The 22,035-nt window shown below is 40.3% G+C and overlaps 4 protein-coding genes across 4 annotated transcripts; 2 read left to right on the forward strand and 2 right to left on the reverse strand.

The window, feature by feature from the left end:
* Positions 1 to 4,127: 4,127 nt before the first annotated feature.
* On the reverse strand, positions 4,128 to 6,946 carry LOC105059028 (probable ascorbate-specific transmembrane electron transporter 1). Its single transcript, XM_010942160.4, has 4 exons — positions 6,721 to 6,946; positions 5,438 to 5,486; positions 5,137 to 5,336; positions 4,128 to 4,638 (listed from the first exon to the last, which is right to left on the reverse strand). Exons 1-4 carry the CDS (start codon positions 6,859 to 6,861, stop codon positions 4,330 to 4,332), a joined length of 699 nt encoding a protein of 232 aa, XP_010940462.1. The 5' UTR covers positions 6,862 to 6,946; the 3' UTR covers positions 4,128 to 4,329.
* Positions 6,947 to 8,067: 1,121 nt separating this feature from the next.
* Positions 8,068 to 8,706, reverse strand: LOC105059221 (nuclear transcription factor Y subunit C-2-like). The gene has a single exon (XM_010942453.4). It carries the CDS (start codon positions 8,625 to 8,627, stop codon positions 8,262 to 8,264), a length of 366 nt encoding a protein of 121 aa, XP_010940755.1. The 5' UTR covers positions 8,628 to 8,706; the 3' UTR covers positions 8,068 to 8,261.
* A 1,206-nt stretch (positions 8,707 to 9,912) lies between these two features.
* Positions 9,913 to 12,631, forward strand: LOC140854273 (uncharacterized). The gene is made up of 2 exons (XM_073249819.1): positions 9,913 to 9,917; positions 12,193 to 12,631. The coding sequence occupies exons 1-2, from the start codon at positions 9,913 to 9,915 to the stop codon at positions 12,629 to 12,631; spliced, it is 444 nt and encodes a 147-aa protein (XP_073105920.1).
* A 5,947-nt stretch (positions 12,632 to 18,578) lies between these two features.
* Positions 18,579 to 21,706, forward strand: LOC140854274 (uncharacterized). Its single transcript, XM_073249820.1, has 5 exons — positions 18,579 to 18,813; positions 18,939 to 19,160; positions 19,232 to 19,324; positions 19,419 to 19,502; positions 21,395 to 21,706. The coding sequence occupies exons 1-5, from the start codon at positions 18,730 to 18,732 to the stop codon at positions 21,704 to 21,706; spliced, it is 795 nt and encodes a 264-aa protein (XP_073105921.1). The 5' UTR covers positions 18,579 to 18,729.
* Positions 21,707 to 22,035: the final 329 nt, after the last annotated feature.

A 22,035-nucleotide genomic window follows, 5' to 3' on the forward strand; every position in this document is an offset into this window, starting at 1 on the left:
AATATTTCATCCCACGCTCGATATTGATTATCTGAATCTGAAAAATAGAAAGAAAGGTAATGAGCTAGACAGCCCAGTAAGTAACAAATATCTCAACTAGATATTTCAGATATTATAAAATTTTCAAGAATAATGCTGCAATAAACATAAGAATATATTTCATGCTGATTTAATACAAATCAAATATTTTTAAATATTCACATATAATATAATCATAAATTCGATTCGATTCAAAATACTCGTAACTCAACAGCCTTGACTATGACCAACGTTTAACCCCCATTGGCGGGGTCCACAGAATACCAGCGCACAACCCCCACTGGCAGGGTCCACAAATACCAGCACACAACCCCCACTGGCGGGGTCCACAAACACCAGCGCACAACCCCCACTGACAGGGTCCACTGCGTACCAACGTATAATCCCCATTGGCGGGGCCCACTGAAATATAGTTAGGCTGAGAGCATAAATTCGATCTGTATCAAAACACTTTGTATCATAATATATCATAATTTTTCTCACTGAACGTGTGCATAATCTACGTACCATAATATTTCAACGCACTTTTCTTTCAAAACATAATTTCATAAATTATGCATAATTTCAGAGAATAATTATTTATTTTCAGAATAAATATGGAATATCTCGAGAAGATGATTCATTACTTACCTTTCACGGAGAACTGAATGAACAAATCGACTAACTTCTAGGAGATTCTTCCGTGCCTATTAACCAAAATTATATTTTTACATTAATTTAATTCAAAATTAAATCTAACAAATTCCAAAATTAAAATCTCGCTTAAAATCAGACTCGTCTCTAAACTCGATCAGAATCATCAGATGAAGCCTTCCCCTATGCTAATCCTAGAAGGATAACTTTAGAGAGAGAAATCCATCAAGAGAGAGAGAAACAAGCTAGAGAGAGAAAATTCTAGAGAGAGAAAGTAGAGAGAGGAAGTCCAATTTCAGAGAGAAAATCAGGGTTTAGACTGAAAGAAGAGAGAGAAACTCTCTCTCTCTCATCAATTTTATTTTTTATTTATTTATTTATTTATTTATTTATTTACTTACTTATATATATATATAAATATATATATATATTTATTTTTTTTTTACTATTATTATTATTCTTTTCTTTTCTTTTTTTTTCTTCTTTTCTCTTTTTTTTCTTCTTTTTCTTTCCTTTTCTTTTTCTCTTTTTTTTTTCTTTTTTTTATTTTCTTCTTTTTCTTCTTTTCTTCTTTTTCTTTTCTTCTTTTTCTTCTTTTCTTCTTTTTCTTGGTTCTTCCCGTGCCGGAACAGGGGACCCCTTGGTCCTCCGGCCTTGATCGACCGTTCGGGCCGCGGCCGCCACGGCGGAGGCCGGCGGCAGACGGGGACCACCCCCCCGGTCACGGAGGAGCGTGGCCGGCGATCAATTCCGATCGCCGGCGTCGGAAAATCCAAAGAAAAAAGCTCAAAAACAGGGTCTCTTTTCCGTTCGGAAATCGGCGACTCTCGTCACCGGCAGCCGCGCACAGGAGCATGGGAGGAAGGAGAAGAAGGAGGGAAAGAAGAATGAGACTCACCTCAGCCTCCGGAGACCTCGTCGGCGACAATCACGGCGAGAAATCAAATGATGTCCGCGGCCTTCGATCGAGAAAAACGGAGAGAAAGAGAGAGGGAAGAGGCCGATCTTTGGTCTCAAGGGGGAGAGGGTATTCTTGTAGGGAACCCTAGGACTCCGAGGGGTCCTAGAAGTCCGATTTTGCCTGGGTTTTGCCGGAGAAGAAGACTCCTACCGGGAGTCTTCTTCCCGGTTTGATCCTCTGTTTTCTCTTTTTTTTTTTTCGTTTCGGGCTTGGTCTGCTGGGCTGGGCTTTGTTTGGGTTGGGTTTTTGGGCTATCACATGTTCTGAAGAAGCTAACGTGATGTTGTGAAGGTGGCCAAATCCGACATCATGAATCACGTTTCACGGTGGACACCTGCCGACCAAAGAGCGTACCGTAACTAATCATGCTCGAGCTGGTGGAAAGCCAAGCAAGTGTTCCAGAGGGCGATTTCGATGGGCCATGTAGTCTCTCAAAGGTACGTACATGAGCCTTGTGTTCCACACAAACCACCTGGCCTGCTATTTATCACGTCCCCGCCCGGAGAATCCAACGCTATCCATCGGGTTTGGACTCCGCAAGAAGAGCTAATTGCCATGGATGTATACATATCCGAAGAGTACGTGCGGAAGAGACCAGAGGAAAGAATGGCAGCAGCAGCTGAAGCCAAAAAGCGAGTAGAGAAGGCCTCGAGTTCTGGCACATCGGAGGAGGAGGAGAAGGGGAGATCTCGAAAAGTAGAACATCCTATATATATATATATTGTTAAGATTTGACGTCTTGAGATTCAGTCCACATTGAGCCCACAGCTAGGTTCGCGACAAAAAACAGAGTCCAACGAGACCAAAATCACCCAAAACGGAGCTTGGACGGAGAAGATACGAGTTTTTGAAGTCGGCACGAGATCTGAGGTGGCGGAGGACCGCCGGCGGCCGGCGGCGATACGCGGCCCAGGCGGGGCCAACGCGCAGGATGCGCGACCCAGGCCCACACGCGCGGGCCGGCCCAGGCCCAGGCGCCTTGTCTGGGCCTGTACCCCGGTCCACCGTGGATCGGGCGGTCCATGGCGGATCGCGTGGGCATTTTTCATCCGTTTTTTACGGTCCACGGTACTATTCTATGGACCGGTTGCGATCGGACAGTCTAGGAAGTTTTCGGTCTTGATCCGACAGTTCAGAGGCTTGATTTGGTTTGTTTAGGAGACCTAAACCTAATCTAATTAGGTTTAAACCCTTGTTTAAGCCTTTAAAAGGTCTGTGCCTCAACGGAAGGGTTAAGTAGTTTGGTTTTTGCCGTACGGAGTCATACGGAACCCGTGAAGGAGATAGAGAAGGCCGTATGCTGTGAAAGAAGGAGCAGAAGGCTTCTGAACAATGGATGTCGATCACTTCAGGGGTTCAGGGGGTCGTCCAAGAGAGAGAGCGCTTTTGAGAGAAAAACTTCTAGTGAGAGATAATTGGGTGTACAAGAGTTGAGGATGAGGTCTCCTCTTGTAAAATTTCTTTTTCATAGTGAAATTTGCATGCCTCATGGAGGCGAGCCTTTTTGTGGCTGATCCACGTATTTTGATTGTTTTGTTTTATTTTTTTTTTCCTGCTGCATCGCGTGATACTGAAAAGGTCTTGAAAGATAGTGTCCTGACCAGACATTCACCCAACATATATATATATATATATATATTGTTTCAGCTTTCAATGCCGGTTAACTTGTTAATATAGTTTATCTTGATGGCAGTTTCTGTACCAGTATGTTAATTAACAGTATGTCGTTTATGTTGAGCTTGGGAACTTGAGAATAAAAATTGCCACTAATAATTAAACACTTTATTTCCGACTGTTTTGATGCAGTAGTCAGCAAATGTTGGTATGGGACTTCAAGAATAGCGCAACCCAAGTTACTGAAGTTGGATTCTTATAGTATGAGGTGGAACTAGAGAGGTTTGGTCTTCTAATCATAGTTGTCTATGTATCACAGATCGCGGTGATCGGACGTCTCATGCAGTATCAAGTGGTGCAGTGTACGTCCATCGAATTATATATGCTCATCATGCAATACACGAGATACCCCTTATAGCTTGATTATGAATTGGGGCGTATTCAAACTCATGAACATTAAATATTTCACATGTTGCACCCAATGTAGATGGCCGCGTGGAACGGGGGAATGATGCAGGAAATGGAGTGGTGGTTGTGGATAGCAGTACTCTTCTGCAATATTAGGACAATGTAGGAGCTCAGAATTGGTGGACTTCATTCATCAGTACTAAAATTAGGTATGGACTTTATTCATCCGTACCAAAATTAGGTATGGATTTCAATATTCATCTATTTCGAATAAGAGAACTAATGATAGGTTACAAATGTTTTTGTTTGGCAAAGATGATCCACCAAATGATGAGTTGGTTGGGTTGCTCAAAATTAGTTATGGACTTCACTCATGATCATAGAGTAAAAACTAATGATAGGTTAGTGCTTTTGTATAGCAAATTAAGATGACCAAAGATGCATGCTAAGGTTTCAGTGAGACATTACAGACTGACAAAAAGAAAAAGAAAAGTTCATTGAGAGGATTATGTTACAAAGTAGAGGAACTTGATTACTCCTCGCTTTTCTCAGAACTGAGCATACCAATAATAAAAGAAATCAATCTGAGAAAAACAGAGCATTAAAGCAGTGGTGTCATGTCGATGGAGAGAAGCAAATCCAAAGAGAGGTCATGCTAGAGGGAATGATCATTACTAATCATCGGCTACAGTGGTGTAATCATGAGGGTCTTCTTCATGGTTAGGAGAAACGGTGGATATCACCACAAAGGCTCCTAAAAATATTACTACGAGGGCAGTGAAATTGACCAAGAAGGCTTCTGAACCAAACTTGGCGACATCCGACTCCTCGAGGAATGTGAGCTTCTCTAGAAAGCCTAACTCAGCAGCTCCTACGGCCAGTGCATAGACGAAGAGCCCGAATAACGCATGCCATGGAAGAGCAACTTGTTTGAAGTCCAGTGCAGCACCCGGATAGAAGAAGGTGATGAAGCCAAGAATCCACTGAAATAGAGAGAGATATAGAAGTTATAATCTATGCTAAAGATTGCTTAATAGAAGACAAACTAGTACAAAGAACGTTATAGACGTACGTAGTCATGGTATTTGGTGACATATTTTGGTTATTTATTGGCATAATTAGTTCCTGATAGTCCTAACTAGCTAGCATAGGTTAATCTTGCCCCTTTCTTCCAGTTATCATTGTAGTAACTAGCTAGATTCTTGAAGTTATTGTCATAATTTTCTTCTAGTTTTTCTCAGGCCGTGCCTCCATTGTTACGTTGAATTAAACATCAGCCAGCATGTAGTGTCCACAATTGAATCCCAAAAAGGAGAAAAAAAAGCTAAGTTCATAACTTCTGAATTAGGACTGCAACGATTTATCTTGTTGCCTTGCTTATTAATCCATGTTGCAAGTCATATTCTTGGATGCAAGCACACAGAAATCATCAAAAAAAAGGATCTTCAACTAATAAGATTGCAGTTACTGCATTAACATACCTGAATGCCATAAAGACATATTGTACCAAGCCCAATCCATGAATGCAAGCTGTAGAGATTGGCGATTCCACTTTCATTGTGATACTTGAAGGCAGCATAGATTCCTACGGCACCAAGCACAATAGCAATCGCTTGAAGAATCAAGTGGATCCGTTTCTTTACTTCTTTGCTCAAAGGAAGAGCTCTATAGCTCATTATGGCTGCACTTCAATTTTAAAATTTCAAAATTGGTGGTTCAATTCATATAAACCACATGCGACTGGTGTATTGGTGTGAGTTTTTCAAAATTGGGCATACTCACCTTCACTTCCAATGATAATGAATCCAATCAGCATGAGAACTGGATGAACCTGCAAAATTTATTTGAAAAGAAAAAATATTTAAAATATATATATATATATGTATATATTGTTTGCGTGTAGCCAAGCAGCTTCTCATTCCAGCCTCAATGGACATAGGAATAATTTGAGGAGATGCTCAACAAATGGATGGTAAAATGCTTACAAACAGAGATCGTCAAGATAGAGGCACGAGTTGTGACTCAGATGATGGTCCAAATTCTTTACTTATTTGAAGCTTGGACACATTCAAGGGGTATGGAGATATCATCTTTAGGCCAATTTTTGCCTACTCTTTTGATGGGAACGATCCTCTAATTGTTAATTGACTGGATATTTGATATTTTAGATTAAATATTTATATATATAATGCACTTTTATGTGTGAAGAATTTTTATTGTATAGTATTATTTTAATGCACTTGATGGTAAACCTTAGATCTTGAATATATAATTGGTTGAATATTAATAGGTGAATCTCGATATTTTATTTTATTAAATTTAATATTCATTTTAGGTTTGTAAATTTTTAATAAATTTTTGATGGATTTCTGATAAATTTTTTATTTATAAATTTTGTGATAGATTATCTGTCAAAAAGAAATTCAAATAACAATAATGACAAATTTCTGATATATATTCTGTTAGAATTTTTTTGATAGAAACTATGTTAGTATGGGTGCAAAATCGTAAAAAATTTTTTGATGGATGGTTTGTCAAAAAAAAAATTTGATGGCTATTCGTCAAAAAATTATGTTATAATTATATTTTTTGATGAAAAAATAATACTTATTGGAGAATGTAAAAAGCATATTTTGGATGTATTATCTTTCACAAACCTATCAAAAATATTTTTGATAGATACGATATATCAGAAAAAAATTATTGATATAATTTTTTCTGACAGCTAAGAATTTCTTTTGAAATATATTTTTTCTGATGGAATCGTCCGTCAGTGAAGCCCTTATTTCTGGTGGCAATCAACAGGGTACGTAGAGATGTCAAACGGCTTTATTGGTCCAAAGACTTTGAAGGTCTAGGTCTTTTAGAGACTGATCCTGGTCTTTACCTGACCCAGATAATTCATACCAAATTAACGATTAGATAAAATATAATTAAGAGTTACAAAATCCATGCATGTTACCGTGCAAGTATACAATGGTAAACTCGGACCACGCTCTTATCTAACAAAATAATACAACGCAACACCCAAAATCCAAATGAAAGAAGGAAGTATATAATCATACATTAAAGATGAGAGATTTGTTGGTGGACTCGAAGGCAAGGCCACCCCGGAAGTGGATGCACCACACCAGCACCAGCACCGCTGCCGCCACTGCAAGCGCATGGGCCACATACGTGAACACCTCAGCTCTCAACCCTGCCATCTCTTCTCTTCTCTCTCTACGATGAGACCATCCTACAAGAAGGAGAAAAACTCACTCTTTAGAGACCAGCTATCTACCAAGTCCGGTAATAGACCAGCCGGTCAGCAAACCATGCATCTTTTATCACATGCAACCTAACGGTCTGATGTGGGAGGAGCTCGTCCGCTCTCGTCGCTTCGGCGGACTCGAGAGCGGTTGGTCGCCACGAGTCTTGCTGACGCGGCTGGCTGTGGACCGTAACCATGTCTCTCTCTCGGGTAAGAGGCCATCTTATTCTTTTGGACGGAGCTGGGTTCTATCGGATTTGGATGCTGGAAAGGGACGCAAGAAGGCCTAAAACCTCGTCGACCGATTAAGTGAACAGGCCATTATTAGAACGTGGATCCTCTATGGTCCACCGTATGGTGTGATGCATCATACGTACCATTCATCATGGATGGCCATATATAGATGCAGACAGTACGATGCATCTACATGCAGCCATCTATCGTACAATAAATGATATGTTTGATGCACCACAACGTGTGGTGTGTCATAAGTACTGCATAGGATCTGTGCTCAGATGGGTCTGTGCAATTCATCATGCATGGGATCAGAAGATGTTTGAAGATGAGGGGAGAGATTATGTCAGTTTAGTTTCTTTAAAACTAACCCTTATTATCTAATTAAAATGGGATGGTAAGCCTCAAGGAATGCCTGGGGAGGGAGCAAGAAATTTTTCCTATGTCTATTCTCTCTACAGTTTCTCTCACCTTTTTTTTTTTTTTTTTTAATGAGAAACAGTTTCTCTTACCTGATAGCTTACTAACCTATACGGATGGTACTTCTAATCGTCTAGCACAAGCTTCGATCATGCTTATATCATCAAACAAGACATATCCAGAATTATTTTAAAAGAGAGACGTACAGTAGTGGCCATATTTTAGGTCGTGAAAGAGTGCCACGTTCGTTTTAGTAGTACACTTACGATGACGTCCAAACCCGAAGCTGCCCTAGCCTGGAGTCAAAATATCCAACTGTTCCGGCCGTCCAAAGAGCATACCAATTAGTTTAAGACATCCAAATCCTCTTTCTTCCGAGGTTTAATGCCATGTTGCATGTCACGCATCTTAATGCGCAACATGTGGTGCGATCTCGATCATATGACGATCGTTAAACTGACTCTTTTCCCACGGTTAAATTAATTGCACCCAGAATATAGACTCGCTTAGCACAACAAATTAAAAAGTTGATGTTACTGAAAGATATCAAATTATATTTAGCTTGGTTGTTGTCTTCTTTCATGCTCTTACAGTCCAAGGAGTTCCAAACAAACGTGATAACAACAAGTCCAGACGGTATCCTCCCATTTCTTTCAGAGGGAGGCTTTTAGATAGAGCTTCAGTACGTACGATATCGATCTATCTTTCCGCCACACTGATATTAGACTTGGTAGCTGGGGCCATCTGAGTGCCATTAGAATCGGACACCATCTCGACGAGGAAGTCAAAGATATCGGTGGCCATGACAGCAGCTGCAACATCCTCCTTGTGGAGGGTCCTCCTCTTGCCTTGGAGGGTCATCATCCATGCCCTCTGCGTAAGCTCCTCAATGAAGAGCTCGCATGCCTTGGAGAACACAATCGGCGCCTCCCCCGATATCATCTTCACGTCATCACCTGATCGCTTCATGATCTTCTTTATCCTTGCCAGTGGAAGCGAGTGGGGCCCGGTTCTCCCGGACACTCCACCCGAGAGGATAGCAGAGTACGTTCCTGCCTGCCTCATGGCTATAGATGTGTGCGCGCGCGCGCGCGCGTGTTAGAGAGAGAGAGAGAGAGAGGTGGTGGGATATTTCTCTCTGGTATTCTCTGGGGGAGAAGAGAAGAGATTTGGTATGAAGAAATGGTGAGAAGTTTTTATACACGACAGAGAGGAGGGATGGGAAGAAGGGTGGGGTCAGTGGTTGCTGGCCAGCCGTAGACGGGCCGGCATGCAGGTACAAAAAATACAAAGAGAAATATAAACGTTTAGCTGTTTGCAATCAAGACTTATCACACAGGACAACAAACAGGGAGGCTTGGCTCCTCGCTTTGAAAATGAAGGGTGGAAGGAGTGACAAAGTAATCGAGAAAGAGTCATATGATTGGGCCAGAGAACCACCTAACATCAGCCGAGACAATATAGAAAACGTTGCATGCTATTCTTTCCGCCTGCAGGTTGAACAAGTTTAGGTGTAACAACTCGGGACTCTACAGAAAAAAAGCTACTTAAAAGATGTTATTTAGATTATTTTCATGCTACATATATCCAAGATCTATCCAATACTGATCATATGGAAATAAATACACATTCACGTGAGCCCTTACAAGCTCGTTTCATTTAAGTTCTGATGTCCTTGCCAGACTAAAAATCTAAATTCATTTAATCTATTTATAAATACTATAAATTCAATTATAAACATTATAATAAGCTCATAATTAGTCCAAATGGATCCATACTACAATTTCCTTTAATCCACATAATAATGAGTAGAATCTTTTTTGATATTATTTGTGACAAACTATGATCTTATCCAACAAAGTTAGCTAGAAGATATTATTAGATTGCTTGATCCTATATAGATACCTAAGATAATCTATCTGGTACATAACTAATGTGGGACTAATTATGTGCTCTCATAGGCCCTCACGATAGGTTTGCAACTATTTGTAGGAATTCACACCAAGGGGTTGAAGGGCTGAGTGAATTACACCTTATGTGTGATTTAATGGAAGAATTATAATCAATTTGCAAGGCTTAAATTGTTTCTGAACATCTAGTAACAGAACTGATTGCTGCTGAAAAAATTGCACTCAGGTGCAAGTGATGTCTGCCTATGTTCAAACAAGTTTGTATATGCAAATCAAACCCTGCTTCAACTTAGGTCTAATATATCCAAATGGAATGCATCCATAGATAACTTTTAGTTACATGCATCCAGGAGAATAGTTGATCTGCATGAAGGATTGCTCAGTATGTCCACGGGGACAAACAAATAGACACATTATTCCATTCTTTACAATGTGAACGCATGAGGTATGAAGGAATCCTGATTTTAAATGAAAGCCCTAAAACAAACCTAGGCCAATAAGGTGTATGTTCTAGACTCCTCACAGTACTCAAACTTTATTGAATATAAAGTTATCTTCATATCATATATTCAAATAACATAGAAAACTGCAAGTACTCTGTGCCCATGTGATTAAAAACTGGATCAATGTTATTATATTGAGATCTTATCAACATGACGAAAGCATGAGCATTCCTTCAATGTTGATCTCATGAGCTAGCTTAATATTGGACTCACTTTGCATAAATTATTATGGTCAACCAAATTTGAATGGAAGGCAAGATATATGTCCTGGAAAAAAATTTGAATTTTATCGCATGCCTACTGACAAGTTAAAGATTTCCTTAATCTTAGCTGCTGGTAGTGGACTTAGTCTCCTCCCTTCCATTCTCTTCAAATCTCTCAGAGAAATGTTATTCCTCTCTAATTAGGGGAGGATGCTTGTTGAACTCACACCATGGTAGAGATGATAGGGGTCTGGAAGGGCTTGATATAGTTTCTCAGGGCCATTAATTAGTGCCTTGATATTATCCACTAATTTACCTTCTGGGCTGAGCTAGGGGCGGTCTTGGGTTCAGCCGATACTATAGAAGTCTCCAGGCCAGCTCGGCCTGACAGGGTCCCAACCCAAGGTTAGCTCATAACGCCATGAATTTGGGATATTTTCTTACAAAATAATTTGATACGGTCCAGACCCCACGTTGGATGGATGTGTGATTAGGACTATCTTTCAAAAAATTTTCAGTACCATATGTTGTAGTAGAAAAAAAAAAATAAAAATAAAAATAATCAAAATATGTAGATCAGTCACAAAAAGGCTCGCTTCCATGGGCATGTAAACTTCACTATGAAAATGAAATTTTACAAGAGAAGATCTTACCCTCAAACCTCGTACACCAAATTTCTCTCACACAGAAAGTTCTCCCTCACAAAAGCTCTTTCTCTAGGAAGATCCTCTGAACCCCTGAAACGTTCGTTGTCCAAGAGCCTCCTGCTCCTTCTCTCTCAGCATACAGCATCCCTCTCTCTTCATGGGCTCTCGATCTCTGGTTTCTGTGTGAACTCATGGCCTGCCACTACAAGAAATTTGATTTTTTGCGACGAAATTTTAGCGACGAAATATTTTTCGTCGCAAAAAAGTAGGCTTTTGCAACGAAATTTAAATTTCGTCCCCAAAAATTAGGTATTTGCGACGAAAAAAATTGCGTTGCAAAAAGTTATATCTTTTGCAACGAAATTTTTTTTTTGTTGCTAGAAGTTCATTTTTAGCGACGAAATTTTTTTTCGTTGCAAAAAATAGTTTTTTTGGCGACGAAATTTTTTTTTTCGTAGTTAAAAATTTATTTTTTGCGACAAAAAAAATTTTGTCTCCAAAAAATTATATTTTTTACGACGAAATTGATTTTTCGTTGCTAAAAAAAAAAGACTTTTGCGACCAATTTTATTTATATTTAGCGACGAAACTATTGCGTCGCTAAATTTTATTTTATTAAAAAAATTTAAAATATTTTGCGACGAAAATTTAAATTTCGTTGCTAGAATTGATTTTTAGCGACGAAAGTTTTTTCATCGCAAAAAATTTTTTTTTTTGGCGACGGTAAAAATTTTCGTTGCTAAATTTTTTTTTTGCGACGAAAATAATTACGTCGCCAAAAATTTAATTTTTAGCGACGAAATATTTGTTTCGTTGCGAGAAACTTGATTTCCCGATCATTTGCGACGAAATTAAATTTTCGTTGCCATAAATTAATCATTTGCGACGAAAATATTTTTGTTGCAAAAAATCAAATTTTTTGGCGACAGAAAATTTATTTTTTGCAACGAATTTATTTCGTCGCTAAATATGCTTTGCTTAAAAATAAAACCGAAGGTATATTCTGCCCTAATTTGATTTTTTGCGTTATCTCCCTCCCGGCCCAATCTCCGTCGTGCTCATCCAAATCTGCTCCCTCCCCGATCTCCGGCGACAGTCGTCGTTCCCCGGTCGCCGGTCGTCTTCCCGGTAAGTCCTCTCCCTCCCCGCCACCATCCTCTCTCTCTCTCCCTCCCCACCGCCGTCGAGCCCTCCCTCCCCGCCACCGTCGCCGCTCGAGCCCGCCCTCGTCGCTGATCGAGCCCACCTCCCAGCTTGCCGGCCATCTCCCTCCCGCCTCGCCACCCTCTCTCCCGCCTCCCTCCAATCCCTCTTCTCTGGCCTCTCCCTCCCTTTCTCAGTCTGTGTTTTTTTTTTTGTTTTCGTAGGGCCGCCGCAGCGTCGCCGCCGGGCCGCCACCGCCGCGTCGCCGCCGGGCCGGCACCGCCGCGCGATCGCGAGATCGCGAGGGTTCTGGACGAGTGCCGGCTCTCCCACGTCGTGCACACCCGGAAGCTGAGAGAGCTCTCCGCCCTCCGCTCCTCCGCCCCTCCCGACCTCTTCTTCCCTTCCTTCGCCCGAGCCCTGACCCCTGTCTTCGACTACGCCCGTCGCTCCCTCACCGCCGAGCGCACCGTCCGATTCGTCTCCGCCTTCGCCGCCCTTCCCGACGCCAAGGACGCGGCCGCCTCTGGTGCCTTCCTGGAGGAGTTCCTCCTGTTCCTCCTCGTCGCCTCCGGTGCTGCGAACCGGACCGCCAGGTTCCGATCGTGCCAGATCATCTCCGAGGTTTTGTGCCCTTCCACGATTCTGGATCTAGGGTTTTAAATTTTTTTTAAAATATTTTGATCCTTCATAGTTTATCTTCTTATCTTGTGGGATTGGGATTAATTATGGGAAATACATGACAAAAAATAAAATACCAGTAACCGGCTTGAATCGGGTTCATGTTCTTCCTGGGTGCAAACATATATTTCTGTATTTTCTGTTTGCTGGGAGGAGAAGCATAATATTTGCATTGGTCTTTTATCCCATTATGTTGGTCACTTTGATGATCTCATTTCTGTTTGTTGGTTCTTCTTAATCGCATTGATAAGAGAATGAGATTGAAAATACTGAAAGAGAATGTCTTAATCGCATTGGTTTTTACTGCATCCCGATCTTTGTTGAGTTGGATCCTGATTTTGACCCTCCACTTGTCAGCAGCTTCGCTTATTTTCGCTTCCCACTTTTCATGATATTGCTTTCCTCTTTTCTGTTCCTCCTCCTGAAATCCTATATGTTCGATTTGTCCAGAGGTGTATCGGAGCAATCTAATGTTTTTTTTTAAGTAATCATGGGTTTGGATACTGCCTTGAATTTGTGAATGAAGGCTTTAGATTGGGGTGCAAGTGAATTAAGTAAATCTGCATGTTACTTGATCCCAATGTGGATCTGAATTATATACTCTTGGGTTGGTGAACTTCAGAAGTAGGTCCCTTCTTTGAAATTTTCAGGTTATTTTTATCCCAGGCCTAATTAGATGCTGGGTATAGTGTCCAAAATTCAAACCTTACCTCTAGTGTTCATGAGATTGATACAATCTACGAAACTAGATCTAGAAATCCAACTGTAAATGAATAACCTCGAACCTAATTTATAAAAAGAGAAGGCCAGGAACTTTAAAAAGAATTGAAGCCAGATAATTAAGACATGCCTAAAATGTTTTCCATTTTGAAAAAACAAAATGAAGAGGAGATTTTTTTTCACCGGCAAAGGCAAAGAGGATCTTAAGGAACACGAGAGAGAGAGAGAGAGGAGGGGTGATAAGAGCAGCTGAATTGGCAGGGGAGGGTGAAATTATCATGACACATTGAGCAGTAATCACTCCAATTAGTGATGTGCTGCAGCCTTATCTGAACTTTAGGATGAATCATGTCTCTTTCTCAGTCCTTGAGGTTGTTTTCCTTCACCACCTTCATTTTTGTGGCATGCTATAACTTTTGAGTCTGTTGGCATTGAACGCTATAACAATGAGTGACAAATCTCTAACAACTACTGGAGGATTAGCTCTTGATGAAATTTCTCATGCAGATATTTTTGGTGGTTGGCTAGGAAAATTCCTTGCTTTAGTTTTGGCATTCCAATTGGATTCACAATGCTATGCTGAGGAACTATTATGAAGCTTGCGGTGTTCTGGTAACAGATAGTTTGTAGAACTTGTTGGTCATCATCCTGTCATTAACTTCGTTAAGGAAATGTGACCTTTTGGTGAACCATATGGTATTATGGATTGCAAACTATACAAACTCAAGGAATTTCAATTTACCTTATAAATGAGCTGGGCTAATCTTTATCTACCTTGTTTTATTTTATTTATATATATATTTTTTTTGTTCATGTTGCTAGTGTAACTGTAGAAATTAGCTGTTTTTAAACTGTGTTGCATCCTCTGTCTGCAAGCTTGTTATCTTCCTTGCCATATGTGCACGATATACACCTATACTTCTTTTCTATACGGTTTACTACATTTACAGCGCTACCTGATACTAAAGCTTGTCTTTCTTTCAAAGCTCTCTAAATTTATAAGCCTTAGAATTTCCGTTCGAGGATAGCGTGCAAAAACCAATATTTTTTTTTATGAAAAAAATATTGGTGCTTTACACACTATTCTCGAATTATCCTCGTGGACAGTTTGGGCACGTGAATGAATTTAATATTGCAACACATGTGCTTGTATATCGCAGAGTTTTGTCGGTATTTTCGATCATGTTCTCTGGATACATAGCACAATTTTAATGCTTGTGTATCTGGAGAACTGCGTCGAAATGCTGCCGAAATTTTTTTGGTATACAAGACATGTATTGCAATATTAAATTCTTACGTTCCTGAATGGAATAGGACCATCACCCTATAGGTAGGAGATATAAGGCGTTAGTCAACTATTATTACATAAAATTGATTGTATAGTTTGCATCATAAATATGTAGGTATGGATCGTGGTTGGATGTCTTTGCGTGATAAGTTCTGTCCCGAGTATATTACGGGTGTGACGACTTTTATGAATGTGGCGTCCAATCATACTAGAGAAGATGGGAAAGCTCGTTATCCATGTCGTCGATGTAAGAATTTATTTTGGTGTACCTTATCGGACATTCAGAATCATTTATACGAACACGGTATAGATGTGACTTACAAGAGATGGACTTGTCATGGTGAAGATTTGCCGACTAGCTCGAACATGTTGTCCAGGAGTCCCATAAATCCGTCGTCAGTCGGTGGATCATGCAGTCGTGAAAGACAAACACTTGGTGAAGAAGATAGAGAAATTTTAGAGGATCTTCATCCGGAATTATTTGAAGTAAATATAGAAGCGAGAGCAGAACATCAGCATTCCATTCCGAGATAAGAAGCTGAAGAGGACATTAATATATCTATAAATGATAGATTCGAGCGTCTATTAAGAGATGCACAAAGTGATGTTTATCCTAGTTGTAAGAAGTACTCTCTGTTGTCTGTCGTAATAAAGTTATTACACATGAAGACACTTGGTAAGTGGTCAAACAACTCGTTTAATTGGTTGCTCAAATTTTTGAAGGACTTACTGCCAGAGGGAGAGTTACTTCCGTCAAGTCATTATGAAGCCAAAAAATTATTGAAAGGACTCGGTTTGGGAGTCGATGACTTGGGCCTACGCTGTGAAAAGATACATGCATGTCCGAATGATTGTGTTCTATTTCGGAAGGATAAACAAGATCTACAAGCATGTCCAATTTGTCATTCAAGCAGATGGAAAGAAAGTCGTGGTAAGGATAAGAAGAAAAAGAAAATACCATGCAAGATTCTGCGGTACTTTCCGATTACACCACGATTGCGTCGATTGTTCATGTCGAGGCATACTGCTTGTGACATGCGGTGGCATAAGGAGGTAAATAATATGGACGATGATGTCATGAGACATCCATCAGATGGAGATGCACAGAAACATTTTGATCGTGAACATCCATGGTTTGCAGCTGATTCACGAAATATCAGGCTAGGGTTGGCAACAGACGGATTTAATCCATATGGTAATCTTAGTACTGCTTATAGTATGTGGCCTGTTATGGTATTTTCTTATAATTTACCACCATGGAAGTGCATGAAATCACCTTTTAATCTATTGGCCTTGTTGATCCCGGGTCCCCGTGCCCCTGGAAGAGACATAGACATATTTTTAGAGCCATTGATCGAAGAGTTACAATATTTGTGGGAAGAAGGATGCGAAACATATGATCATGTTGTAGGAGGCATCTTTCGTATGCATGCAGCATTGCTTTGGACAGTTAACGATTTTCCTGCATATGGCGATATTTCTGGATGGTGTACAAAAGGGTATAAAGCATGCCCAACTTGTAACGATGATATTACATCGGACCGTATTCGCGGAAAGATTTGTTTTACCGGCCATCGACGTTTTTTGCCAGATGATCATAGATGGAGGAGAAGTCTTAAGTTCAATGGCAAGCATGAACGACGTGCGCAGCCAAGATTCTGATCTACGGACAATATTTTAAATCAGTTACCAAACCCACAGGATGTCATATTTGGTAAGGGTCTGGCCAGCCAAGTAGGGGTGCGAACAAGTATCGAAAATTGGAGAAAAAAGAGCAAGTTGTTTGATCTTCCATATTGGAAAATGCTTCTTCTTCGACATAATCTTGACGTCATGCATATTGATCTGGGAACTTATTTTCGAGACTTATGTGCGAAGACATTGAGACGAAGTCAGATCGACATATTGGAGAAGAAGATTATCATTACTCTCTGTAAGCTCGAGATGATATTCCCTCCCGCCTTCTTTGATATCATGGTGCATCTTTCTGTTCATCTTCCACATGAGGCTAGATTGGGTGGGCCAGTACATACAAGATGGATGTACCCAATTGAAAGGTAATTGCATGATATTGTAATATTTATTATTCATTATTGTATTCTTATTATATGTGATATCAATTGATAATTTATTGAATAGGGAGATGCGTGAATACAAGAGTGCCGTCACTAACAAAGCACGGCCTGAAGGTTCAATAGCAGAGGCACATGTTATGAATGAATGTCTGACGTTCTGCTCTATGTACCTTCGACGAGTGGAGACCAAATTTACAAGGCCACAGCGGAATATTGATGTTGACGAGATTCTGACCGATGGATTATCCGTGTTCTCCAATGTTGCCCGACCATATGGTAAAAAAGATTTTCGAATGTTGACACCACAAGAAACGGATGACATGCATTGGTATGTGCTAAACAATTGCGAGGAGGTAGAAGCCTACATGATGTGAGTATATACATTTAATTTTTATTTGTTGATATATCAATGAATGCACGTGGACTCTAAATTAAAATATACATGGTATTACTGTATCACTTCAGAGAACACGAAAGTGAGCTCAGAAGAAGTAATCCTACATTAGCAGCGGCACGACATAGGAATCAATTCGCATCATGGTTTGACGAACGGGTAAGTTATGTTCATGTTCATCCATGATTAAAAGTTTGTTTATATAATATTTATCTTGTCAAATTTAACCTGCTTATTGTTCTTTTAATTGTAGATAGCTCAGCTACGTATAGACAATCCTAACTGTATCAGTAATGACTTAGCTGCACTTGCACGAAAACCTGACAGACGTGTATCAGTATATTCAGCATGCATAGTCAATGGTGTGCGATTCTTAACGGAAGATCGCGATCGTGATCGAACCACACAGAATTGTGGAATAAGCGTGGAGGGCGAGCACAAGGGTGAAATAATAGATTTTTTTGGTATTCTGCATGAGGTTATAGAGTTGAGATATAGTGGTCTTCGACGGATTGTGTTATTCAAGTGTCGATGGTATGACTTAGGATGACACAGGCCAATTGCTATAGATCCTCAACTCGTCAGTGTCCACACTGGTCATGTATGGTATGAAAGTGATCCTTATATTTTTGCAAAGCAAGCAAGACTAGTGTGGTATATTGATGATAACAAAATGAAAGAGCCTTGGTGAGTTGCAATAAGGGCTCAGCATAGGCATTTGTTTGATCCTGCACTTTTCACATGCCCGAACGATGAACATCTTGAGAATGAAGTCTGTGCAATTATTGAAAACGAAGCATATCAAATGCAAGCACCAGATAACATATTAGTGCCAGATGATACGATTGACATAGGACAATTACAAAGAGACGACTATGAACCTGAGGATGTTTCTGTTGTTGGATCGTCCATAAGGGCACGGACACGAGCACGATCCAATAATGACTTCGTTAATGACAATGATGATAGTACTTCAGGGTCGAAGTCTTCTATGACTCCCGTCGAAGATGACTATATGGACACGAGTTCAGAATCTGAGAACAATAATTAATATGAATAAGTAATTCAATTTTTTTTTTTTTTATTATATCATGTAATACTTGAGTTTTGTTGATTACTTACTGATTTAAATTATTTTAATCATTGCAGCATCATGACTGGTCCTGGACGTAGACATTCACGGGGTAGGCAGCAGGCTCCGCTTGATGATACACATCCTCACTTTAGCATTTTGTATGATGACTCAGAGGATTTAGATGAGACTCAGTTGCCCGAGTCCACAGAGCCGCTTAGTGCTCAGCCAGAGCTTGCCCAGCCGGAGGCCATGGTACCACAGCATCATCCCCTTACAGGTACATCTCTATCAATTTATAAACCATATATATTTTTTTGTTATATGCATTTAGTGATACATGATATATGTTCATTTCATCAATTTTTACATGTAGGAACACAGCATCGACGTGCAGTGCGTGGTCCTAGTAGGGGTCTTGTTTTGGAAAAATATGTGCATACACACAATGAAAAACCGAAGGTACATATATTTCGAGATCATCCGGTTGGCACAGAGGCCAGTATCGTCGCAAATGAGATCAGTTTGTATATGTGGAATCATTTTCCGTGGGCTGCTGAAAGTTTCAAGCATGTAGCTCCTCGATACCGTGATGCTCTAGTCTCTCACATCAGGGTAAGAATTAAATTTGGATGTCTTGCATATCATTACATGATCCATATTATTTTTGGTTATATAAATAAATTTTTTATTATATGAATAATTTCATGTATTTGCCTTTTGGTATGATTACTGTGTAGGATAATATTGACTTCGAGGATTGCACTGACGAAGAAGTGACGGCATGTATTCTCAAAATGGCTGCAAATAGATACAGAGATCGACGATGTAGGCTTCATAAATACTGCAATGAGCTGCAGGCGAAGGGGATTGATCCTGTGACCCAGCCATACAGAAATTGGGCTGGGTCTAGTGACGATTGGCGGTGGTTATGTGAGCATTTTGGAAGTGAGGCATTTCAGGTATGTCTAGTGTTCCAAGTTTTTTAATTATGTTATGTCCTTTATTGGTTATAATTGTATGTATTTTGTAGCGACGATCGGAGGCGAATAAGGTGAATAGGAGCAAGATTGATTCTATTCACACGCAAGGAAGTGCCTCTTTTGCACAGGGAATGAAGAGGATGGTATGTAACTACATTTGCAATCATACTTTATAACTTTTTATTAAATATTTACATAATTTTGATATCTTTTTTTTCTTTTTTTTTGTTTGAACAGGGACTATCCGGGGTCGACGCCTATGCTAAATTCTATCAAAACAAGAGTGGCGAGTTCGTGACCGAAGAGGCGAGGCAGCGTCATGTAAGTATCATTACTCTACATTTTGAATACTTTTAAAGAGTTTGAAAAAAATTTATGATTTTATTTTGTTTATTGTGAAGGAAAAAATGTTAGAATTGAGAGAGCAGGCGACGAGGGAGGTGGGATCTGATGGTGATACTGGATCGCAGTAGGTTTGTTTGATGACAGATGATACGATTTTGGATACCGTCCTCGGGCGGCAGCTAGGATCTGGTCATAGCATGCGGTCCAAAAAATCACGCAGTTCGTCATCCGGCCGGTCTGATGATACATCGGTGCCAGAGGCAGTTAGGACATCCATGAGCATGATGCAAGATCAGATTAGTTACTGGATGAATCGTAGTCAGACGCTCGAGAGGATCGTAGCTGCGGTGGTGGGACGGCTCGGTATTGATGCTTCTGAGTTAGCACCTCTACAGTCACATGATGCCGCCTCTGCACCACCATCGCGACACGTATCGGGTCAGGGATCGACGCCTGGAGGAGGGAACGAGGCCAATGAGTCAGATCATACTTAGTTTGTACTTATTTTAAATTTAAAATGGTGTATGGACTTATATTTTTGTATATGACAAAGATGGTTATGAAACTTTTTGTTATTTGAAATTGGTCTTTTGACTTAGAATATTTTTATTGTGTTAACATACTGTTTATTTAAAATATGGTTGATCAGATAATTTGTATTTGAGCAGGTTTTTTTGAAAAATTAATAAAAATTTTATTTTTTATCCAAAATTTATTTTAGCGACGAAATATTAATTTCGTCGCAAAAAAATTTGTGAACCCAAAAAATAAAATATTTATTATTCATTGCGATGAAATTTTTTATTTCGTTGCTATTTTTGCGACGAAAGTCTTAGTTTCGTCGCTAAAAATTATAACTTTTATGATGAAATTTTTATTTCGTCGCAATTATGCCGACGAATATTTTTATTTCGTCATCCTTATAGCGACGAAATTATTATTTCGTCGCCATTATAGCGACGAAATTTTTTTTTTCGTCACAACTTTTGCGACGAAATTATTTCGTTGCTATTTTAGCGACGAAAAAAATTTCGTCGCTAAAAATTTAAACTTTTTGCGACGAAATTTTTATTTCGTTGCAATTATAGCGACGAAATTATTATTTCGTCGCCATTATAGCGACGAAATTATTATTTCGTCGCCATTATAGCGACGAAATTTTTTATTTTCGTCGCCCTTTTAGCGACGAAAATTTTATTTCGTTGCTATTATAGCGACGAAATTTTTTTTCGTCGCAATTATAGCGACGAAAATTTTTTTTCGTCGCAATTTTTGCGACGAACTTTTTGCGACAAATTATTTTGCGACGAAATCTGTCGCTAAGTTTTAAGACGAAATTAATTTTCGTCGCAAAAAATAAGAAAAATTTTTTTTTAATCAAAATATTTAGCGACGAAATTTTTTTCGTTGCAATTTTAGCGACGAAATTTTAAGCTCTTGCGACAAAATATTTTCGTCGCTAATACAATACATAACTTCATCGTCTGGGTTTACTATTTTTTGCGACGAAATAAAATATTTTCGTCGCTAAGGTCTTTTGCTACGAGGCTTTCTCTACAAATTTTTAGCGACGATATATTTCGTCGCAAATACTATTAGCGACGAAAATAAGATTTTTAGCGACGAAAAAATTTCATCGCAAAAAATCAAATTTTTTGTAGTGTGCGCGCCACACAAAACCATAGCTTCCTGCAAAATCGAGCCACCACACCACCCCTTTCACTGTTCATGGCATTTTAAAGGCTTAAACCCCTAATTAGATCCGTATTATGACTCCTAAACCAAGCCATAAAACTCCAGATCAAGCCCCAAGCTGTTGGATCAGGACCGTAAGCTCCTTGGGCTGTCTGATCGTGATCGATCCACAGAATAGTATCGTAGACTGCACGAAACGTATGGGAAACGCCCACGCAGTTCATGCAGTCCGCCATGGACCGCCCGGTCCACGATGGACCGGGATCTGGGCTCCCAGCGCGGCGAGCTGGGTTGGGCCGGCCCGTGCGTGGGCCTGGGCCGTGCCTCCGTGGGCACGCTTGGGCTTGGGCCGCGCCTCGCATGCCCGGGCTGGGCCTACTTGCTGGGCCGTGCCCTACGCGCGTCCAGCTCGCGCGCTGGGCCACGTCCTGCCGCCTGCAGCCGCATCACCACCGCTCCACCGGCCCACCGTCGGCCGCCGGTAGTCCTCCGCAGTCTCGAGTTTCATGCCAACTTCAAAAGCACGTACCTTCTCCGTCTGAACTCCGTTTGGGGTGATCTTAGACTCCATTTTTCATCGCGGACCTCACTATGGGCTCAATATGGACTAAATCTTAAGGTGTCAAATTCTAACAATTTTTATCTCTACTCGATATTCGGTCTCTTCCTAACTCTGAGAGCTTCTAGACCTCCTCACCCCCATGCCCTGGGGCAATCACCTGCTGATCATGGATGGGCAAACATGGGAGTCGAGCCAGGCCGCTTGATCTCATCTCCATTGTATGCTGTGCTCCTTCTGATCTGAGACCTACTC

The sequence above is a fragment of the Elaeis guineensis genome, chromosome 16 (genome assembly GCF_000442705.2).
Source record: "Elaeis guineensis isolate ETL-2024a chromosome 16, EG11, whole genome shotgun sequence".
In the NCBI taxonomy this organism is placed as follows: domain Eukaryota; kingdom Viridiplantae; phylum Streptophyta; class Magnoliopsida; order Arecales; family Arecaceae; genus Elaeis; species Elaeis guineensis.